At 36.6% G+C, this 8,707-nt stretch overlaps 2 protein-coding genes across 2 annotated transcripts; both read left to right on the top strand.

Annotated features, from left to right (window-relative positions):
* Positions 1-2,063: 2,063 nt before the first annotated feature.
* LOC109009659 (protein SIEVE ELEMENT OCCLUSION B-like) lies at positions 2,064-5,822 on the top strand. The gene is made up of 7 exons (XM_018990238.2): positions 2,064-2,722; positions 2,913-3,017; positions 3,205-3,653; positions 3,838-3,947; positions 4,042-4,184; positions 4,278-4,769; positions 4,885-5,822. The coding sequence occupies exons 1-7, from the start codon at positions 2,156-2,158 to the stop codon at positions 5,527-5,529; spliced, it is 2,511 nt and encodes an 836-aa protein (XP_018845783.2). The 5' UTR covers positions 2,064-2,155; the 3' UTR covers positions 5,530-5,822.
* Positions 5,823-7,488: 1,666 nt separating this feature from the next.
* On the top strand, positions 7,489-8,408 carry LOC118349420. The gene has a single exon (XM_035693835.1). The coding sequence runs from the start codon at positions 7,743-7,745 to the stop codon at positions 8,127-8,129; it is 387 nt and encodes a 128-aa protein (XP_035549728.1). The 5' UTR covers positions 7,489-7,742; the 3' UTR covers positions 8,130-8,408.
* Positions 8,409-8,707: the final 299 nt, after the last annotated feature.

The raw sequence follows: 8,707 nt of genomic DNA on the forward strand, positions 1-8,707 counted from the left end.
GTGTTTGCTTATCATTATAATACAAATTCAAATTACCTACCAAGGATAATCGCATGAAGCAATCAAAGAAGAGAAGTTTAATTTAACAATTTGGCAAATCAGTTCCTCTTGTTGCTTGTATAGAATACTATAACAAACCTCATAGCCTTTCATCTCATAATTCAGACAACAACAGAAGCAGCAACACGTACAAGACTTGACGACCAAGTCTTTCTCATCTTAATCAATCCTTATTAGGATTACTATTTAAACATTTTCTTATATGATTTAGATAGCAAGCTTTCTAGTCTAAAAGATGTACTCACCTCCCTTTATTTACTTTTTATTGTTTTGCCTATCATCACCATATGGATGTTCCTCTTGAGCACATGAGTGAGAGCACTGAGAGAGAAGAAGGATGCTCTGCCTCCTTAGACAAAGTACATAATAACATAGGCTAAGAGTAAAGCACATCTTTATTTAGAACAAACCTGGTTACCATACTGCTTGCAATTATCAACACACCATCCCTACTTACAAAGGTTAGAATCAACTTTGCTTATGAAAAAACTTGAGAATATTTGATGATTTTTAAGCAATTTTCGTGTCAAACTCTTAGGAAGGTTGAAATGATTTCAAGAATGTGAAAAGGAATAATGAACAAAAAATAGAAGCCATATTTCCCCAGTAAGCCTACCCAATCAATTGGCAAATTATAAGGACTACCATAGAACATGTTTTCAGAGTCCATTTCCATTTCCAGTTGCCTAGACTGCATACATGCCTAGGTACGTACGTAGTTCCATTAATCAAACTACAAAACTACACAAAAAACATGGGGACTAAACGACTACTGAAAGACATATAAACACTTCCATGACTCAAGTACTTATTGTAAACAACAACACATGATTTGAAAGAGATCAAAGCTGCCACTCTCAGAACTTCCTGCCTATATTGCTCTCCTAGTCCTAGAAAACATAGATCACGTCGAAGAATAAAGCAAGAGTGGCTTTATTGCTCATACCACATCAAGGAGTCATTCCAAAGGATTTTTTTGGCTTTGTTTTATTAGGTCTAAACCCAAACTGGATTTGACTGTAACATTGACTCTATTTGTTAAGGTATTATAAATTACAAAGAAATGACATGCATATAATATGTGATATTGATCAGTTTTTGTTTGCAGAATGAAGAAAAGCATGCAAGCCAAACAAAAGCATTTAGTAGTAGTATTTTGCTTATTAAATTAGATACGGCCAAAAGGCATGGGACTAATTGGAAGTCTTCACACAATTGTTTGGAGTTATTAAGGCAGGTTTTGACACCAAAAGAATGTTATCAAGAGTTTCCAAATCCATGATTGCGTATGACCAAAAAGCATATCAATTTGGCCCCACAGTTCCTTTTGGAAGTACATAATGCAAGCTTGGGAGTGTATGTTTAAGGCTTAAAGTTTTATTTGCTCCTCCATTATCTTGCTTTATTGGCTAACCAAATCAAATCTTCAAATTTACATACACCAAAAACAAACAAAGTCAGGGAATCAAATCCCTCTCTTTCCCTTTAAAGCTTTACCATACAGACAAGAGTTGTCAGCTTACCAATACAAGCAAAAAAAAGGAATCAAGTAAGGAAGCGAACACCAAAAAAAAAAAAAAAAAAAAAAAAAAAAAAAAAAAAAAAAAAAAAAAAAAAAAAAAAAAAAAAAGAAGAAGTAAGGAAGCGAACGACAAGATTAGCTTTCAATATGTTTCTCATTGGTTACAATTGATGGCCATGATCCATTGAACCCAAATGATACTGCATATTCTAGCTCTAGGGACTATTGGTTGCCAATGGTCCAAACATTAATCTTGAAATAAAATAAATAGTTTCTACGATCCAATGCATGTTTATTCTTTATCAATTTTTAAGCGAATAACTTTTGCCAATATACTAAGCTAGCCATGAGACATGGGGACCACCATCCAAAGCTAGGCTTCCCCTTCACATACAATGGTTAACTACAATGGAAGCAAGGAAGTTAATGCAAATGAACTTTATTCCCTTTATGATGGTTATATAAAGAGCTGCAAAATTGCAACAAACACACAAGCCATATCCTCTTCCTCTTCCTGATCTAAACCTTGAGTTTTTAACTCTTGATCTTCGTGTTTTTTGTATCTTGCACAACATGGAGAGAAAGGTGCCAGCTGGTTCGTCGCAGCAATCCAACGTTGCTAGTTCTGCACAGCAACCCACTCGGGCTAACAATCCATTGCAGGTTCCGTTTTCGCAACCCAACCAGCAATTGGGTTCATATCAGCAACCCAACCAGCAATTGGGTTCTTTGCAGCAACCCAACCAACAATTGGATTCTTTGCAGCAATCCACCCAACTTGGTCCTGTGCAGCAACCCCGTCTGACCAGCAATGTTTTCCAAGGTTCATTAATGCAGCAACCAAGCCAATTGGGTAGTTTCCAGCCCGCCAACAAGCTGGGTTCTTTCCAGCCCAACCAACAACTGGGTTCTTTGCAGCAACAAGCTGGCCTGGCCAGCAAGTTCGCACCTAATTCCATGCAGCAACTGATCAAAGGTGATCGAAGCATGATAACATTGTCCGATGACAGTTATATGGTGAAGCAAATTCAGGAAACCCATAATCCAGATGGACGAGAAGTTGATGTCAGACCCCTTCTTTATATTGTTGAGGACATTCTTAATCGTGCCACTTTGCCTGCTGAAGGCATCATTACAACGGTAAATATGCTAATCCTTCACACAAATGTTTCGGGAAAAATAAAAGAAAGAAGCATCAACAAACTTGATGCAACAGATGTATATATATGTAACTTATTTGAATGAATGAATGAGTTAATTATAACTAATTATTTGCATCTTCGTTAATTATTTTCATATCTAAGTACTAGCTGCTTGTATTTTATTGCAGGGTACGCAAGCACAAATTGAAAACTTGGAGGACAAGACCCACCAAGCCAATCTCCTTGTCATGCTTGATGCTCTGTCTTATACAATTGATCGAATTGCTTCCGAGGTTATACAAATTTATGATTGCGACACTTTCAAGTCACATATGATATATAGATCAGCATATGTTTCTCACAAATTAGCAAATACAGCATCATTCATGAAACATGACATATATACTTCCTTCTCCACGTACAAATCAGTAATTTGCATATATCAACTATAATATTTGCAAATAATCTATGAATTTTCAGATAGCATACAAGGCTTTCAGTGGCATGGATGCACACCAAACGACACTCTCAATATTTAACATGGTATCTCCCTTTGCATGGGATGCTAAGCTAGTGCTGGCCGTAGCGGCTTTTGCTTTGAACTATGGAGAATTCTGGCTCCTTGCCCAGATGTACTCAACAAACAACCTTGCCAAATCAATGGCGCTCCTGAGGCAGGTACCTAGCCTCATTGAGCATGCAGGCATACTAAAACCCCGATTGGATGCACTTAATGATCTACTTAGGTCGATACTGGAAGTGAGCCGTTGTGTGGTTGAATTTAAAGAACTACCATCCATGTATATCACCCAAGATGTACCTGCATTAGCCTCAGCCTGGGCACATGTTCCAACAGCTGTCTACTGGACCGTAAGGAGTCTTGTGGCTTGCGCAGCTCAAATTAGTAGCTTCACAAGCTTGGGTTACGAGTATGTTTTACCATCCATCTCAATATGCCGTCCTCATATCCTTGAAATTAATTAGATATTGTACATTTCCTGACATGACTTAATTGGTAAGTAATATAATGAGAAATTGTTAATATTACTTCATAAAAACTAGTGAAAAATAGTCGTTGCAATCCTCACTGCTAAATGGCGCTATTGATTTCAGGTTTGTGACATCCGCCACAGAATCATGGGAGCTATCCACCCTAGCTCACAAGCTCAAAACCATACGAGACCATCTCAAGAAGCAGTTGGAAATATGCTACCAATACATAGGTAAGCCTTCTTTTTTGAACTTTTTGTACCAAGTGTGGATCATGAAAGTATGCCATTAAAGAACTGCATATGAAATATTTAAAATTTAATGCAGAGGAGAAAAGGGACATTGAAGATTTTCAAACGCTTGTCAATCTTTTTGAGATGATACACATTGACAACATAAAGCCTCTCAAGGCGTTGATTTACCCAAGGGATGATCTGCAGCCTCTTGTAGATGGTTCCTCCAAGAAAAGGGTGGGCTCTTCTAAACACATCGATCCCTATCATTTATTACTACTATATTATGTATTTAAAATATTAGTTGAAGTAATTGTTTTTGTAAAACAGGTTAACATAGAGGTTCTTAGGAGGAAGAATGTGTTATTGCTCATTTCGACCCTTGACATCTCCCAAGACGAGCTCTCGATTCTTGAACAAATTTACAATGAGTCCAGGCTCCACCCAACGAGGCAAGACATTCAATATGAGGTTGTGTGGATCCCGATTGTGGATCGTTCCGTCCAGTGGACTGATCCCATGCAAAAGCAGTTTGAGGCCCTACAGTCTGGCATGCCATGGTACACGGTGTACCACCCATCCTTGATAGGGAAGGCGGTGATGAGGTTCGTCAGGGAAAGGTGGCACTTCAGGAATAAGCCAATCCTTGTGGTGCTAGACCCTCAAGGAAAAGTGGTGTCTCCTAATGCAATCCACATGATGTGGATTTGGGGAAGTAATGCCTTCCCTTTCACTAGCTTGAGGGAAGAAGCTCTCTGGAGGGATGAGACTTGGAGGCTTGAGCTGTTAGTGGATGGCATTGACCAAACAATACTGAACTGGGTAAGTATATATGCATGCACGTGCACTAAATTACAGCTAAATGCTCAAATCCATATACCTACTTAGGTATTTTATTAATACTCGAGGTTTGTGCAATTTTCTTTTGATTGAATAGGTTAAAGAAGAAAAATACATTTTCGTGTACGGAGGAGATGACATTGAATGGATTCGAAAATTTACAAACGCAGCACGCGCTGTTTCGGTGGCAGCGAAAATACCCATAGAGATGGTCTACGTTGGAAAAGGTAGCAAAAGGGATAAAGTCCGGCGAGTCATAGCGACCATCACAGTAGAGAAGCTGAGTACCTGCTGGCAAGACCAAACCATGATATGGTTCTTCTGGACCCGCCTTGAAAGCATGTTGTTCTCCAAGATTCAACTAGGCAAGGCTGACGACCACATGGATCCCATGATGCAAGAGATCAAGAAGCTGCTTACCTACGACAGAGAAGGCGGTTGGGCTGTGCTCAGTAAAGGGTCTAGCGTGGTGGTAAATGGGCATGGGAACACAATGCTGCCCACTTTGTTGGAGTATGATTCATGGAAGCAGAATGTTTCCGTGCTTGGCTTTGATTTGGCTTTCAAGAACCACCATGACATGCTTCGTGGTATTTCTCACCCCTGCTCTCGCTTTGAGTTCTCGCATGTTGCCGGAAAGATCCCGGAAGGCATGAGATGCCCCGAGTGTCACCGCGGCATGGAGAAATACACTACTTTCCTCTGCTGCCATGATGAGGGTATTCTAAGCATACTGCAGTAGTGCCTCTGCATTTCCTTCCAGCTACATTGCAACCATGCATATATATATCTATGCAAGATATTGCTGCTGCATGCTGCTATAGCTCCCAATAAGCACCTTTTTTCCCATGTTATTTTAATCCTTTCTGCTGTATGTACGTAATATGATTTCAGTGTGATCTCAGTGGCCACTTTCTGTCCACTTATATTATCGGTTTGATGCTATATATGTATGAATAAAAGTTTGTAATATTGTGTGATGTAATCAACCTTTTATTTGAGATTTATATAAAATATATGCACTATTGCGTTATATTTTCCTTTCCCATCCCTACCTATTTTTCTTGACTTCAAGGTTCCTTTCCCATTCCTAACTGTTTGATGTCAAGTGCTTGTTTAAGTTTGAGTTTGAAAGTTTAAAAAGCTCTTTTAAAAAAGATGGTATGTATGTTTGATAAATTTATTAATAGTGCTTTAAGTACATAACAAAAACGAAATTCCAATTTTTTAAAAAAACACTGTCTAGATTGGTAATTAAGATGAGATGAGATTTATCATATAATCATTATTAGGGGTGAAAAAAATACTGGTAAACCGGCGAACCGGACTGATCAATGGATTTGGTCTAGTCTGGTTTGGTTTGGTACCGGTTTCATTTTTCTTAAAACCAATCAAAACTAGTCTGGTTCTAGCTTTCTTTTTTCTAACATCAGACCGGACCGGTTCATACATATATATTTAATTTTTTATATTATATAAAATAATTTATACTTATATGTAAAATAATTTATATTATACGCTAAATTGCTAATTAATATAACATTAAATTTTAAAATCCTATTATTCATGTATAATAATAATAATCTAATAACATAAAATTAATATAATATAAAATTAATCTTATAAATCTTAATATAACATTTGATATAACATTATCATTAAAAGTTTTAATTTTATAACATAAGATTTTAATCTTAAACATGAACAATTGATCATATATTATTAATATAAACTATATATATATTAAGGATAAATACATTTTATAGCGTAATAAATTATAGTATGTACTCTTTTTTATAAATACATTTCTATACACTTGATTATATACACTCATATAAATTGTATGTCATCATCATATTATCACTAACATATATAATTAAATATATAAATAAGTTAGATACTAACATATGTTAGTTATCACTACCATACATAATCAAATACTATATCACTGTATATATGATACTATTATATATATATATATATATACACATACACTAATATTAATGCTAATATCATTAGTAATCCACTATATATAAATAACTATATAAATAACTATAGTATTAATAGTTATACTAATATTATATCACTATATCACTATTATATGGTTATACTCACTATATAATCCATTAATGCTATACTAAATTGAAAAAATCGGATTGGAACCGATAAAATCGAAAGTACCAATTTAAGGGTAAAATCGGTGAGGTATTGATTATTCAAATCTCAAAATCGGTGTATATCGGTTCAGTTATAAAATATGTCCAAAACCGAACCGATTACGCTCATAATCATTATAACTTTTCTATACTTCTATACAAAATATAATAAATAATTTAATTTTTTAAAATTTTAAAATAAAAATAATATTTTAATAATTTTTTTTTTAAATTTTTATTTCTTCTCAACTCATTTTTATAACCAAACGAGATAAAATTGAAGCTTTTGTGAAAAGTTCCGACAAATAAACTATACTATATTTTTTTAAAGAATATCGCAACTAACTTTAAAACTATTTTAGGTGCATGTTTATCTAAACAAATATTTTAAATATAGAGATTTAAACTTTACCATAAAAAACTATATTTTTTTACCAAAACTCCAAACTCTATTTTTCTCGTAAAATTGGCACTTGGAGCTAGCCCCTCTGCCTCAGTGGTAGAACGTCAGTCTTATAAACTGGGTTTAAGGTTGGATCCTGCATGGGGGCGATTTTGTGTTTGACAAATTACAGTCTAGTTTGCAGTTTACTTTTGTTTGTTTGTTTGTTTTAAATTAGGTAAAAGCCAGAACTTCGTCGAATTTTTTTTATGATCATAGTATTAACAAACACTTCCCAACCTCTCCTTAAAGCGACGGCATCCCCTAATCAGAACATCACATCGCAATTCACCTTCACCAACACCCCCCCCCCCCCGGGGGTGCCCCCGCGGCGGCGGCATTCCTTCCTCGACTTCAATGGCTTCAGGGTTCCACAAGCTCCTCAGAAGATCGCCGGCCGCAAGATTCATCGCGGCTTTGCAAAATCCACATGCCCCGAATCCTACAGCATCCCTTATTTTTTCCCAGACCCGCATCGAACCCACCGATCCAACCCCGTTTCTGGGTTCATCCAAAGCAGAGAACTTGACCGATTCCGAGTTTTCGAGGATTTACCCGAGCTTCCCATTTGGGTTTTACTTGAACCCGATTTGCTCTTGTTTGTCGGTCCCGTCCGAGGCAGAGGACGCGGTGCTTGGTGATTGCGGGACCGTATGGGCGGATAGTGTGAAGAAGAAGAGGAAGAGAAAGATGAACAAGCACAAGTACCAGAAACTGAGGAAGCGTCTCAGGAGGCAGACTTAGGTGCCTTTCTTAGGTGAGACTTGATGATGTTTTGCGGACAGTATCAGATTCGCTAACTTGTTTAATTTGAAATTTAGTGTTTTGATGCTGAAAACGATTACTTTGTCGTTCTTTTAGGCTAAATATTGGAAGAGATTGGTTGATTTTGTATTCTTACCTTTTTCTTTTTTGATCGGAAAAATATGAGAAATTTGGACCATTTCTCGATATGTGCGTGTCATCCTTGCGCAGGCTTTCTGGTAATATGAAGAATTCTTGGTGCTCATTTTACTCGGAAACCTGTCTAATTTTCAGCTGTTTTGAAGTATATTGCTAATTTTTTGGTTGTGGAATAGGATACATCCATCAGGGTTTATGTTCATGTATGTATGAATGTATATGCATGGGGCTTTTGGATTGTAGCATATGTTTGTTTGGAAATTATGAACTTGGCTTTACTGATCAGTTTATCTAAAGGCTGATTTTGTTGTAGATGAGAACTAGACCTCTAGGTGTAGAGACCCATCTATTTCTCCTCCTGCTGCCCTGCATGCTGCACTTTAGCGTGTCTGCTTATGGTGAACTATTAATGCAAAGCT

The sequence above is a fragment of the Juglans regia genome, chromosome 1 (assembly GCF_001411555.2).
Source record: "Juglans regia cultivar Chandler chromosome 1, Walnut 2.0, whole genome shotgun sequence".
Classification (NCBI taxonomy): domain Eukaryota; kingdom Viridiplantae; phylum Streptophyta; class Magnoliopsida; order Fagales; family Juglandaceae; genus Juglans; species Juglans regia.

Bases quoted from the DNA above. Each gene is read 5' to 3' on its own strand.
- LOC109009659 (XM_018990238.2), top strand. From the start codon at position 2,156: ATGGAGAGAAAGGTGCCAGCTGGTTCGTCGCAGCAATCCAACGTTGCT. The intron at 2,723-2,912 runs GTAAATATGCTA...ATTTTATTGCAG, and splicing joins CTGAAGGCATCATTACAACG to GGTACGCAAGCACAAATTGA. The intron at 4,185-4,277 runs GTGGGCTCTTCT...TTTGTAAAACAG, and splicing joins ATGGTTCCTCCAAGAAAAGG to GTTAACATAGAGGTTCTTAG.
- LOC118349420 (XM_035693835.1), top strand. From the start codon at position 7,743: ATGGCTTCAGGGTTCCACAAGCTCCTCAGAAGATCGCCGGCCGCAAGA.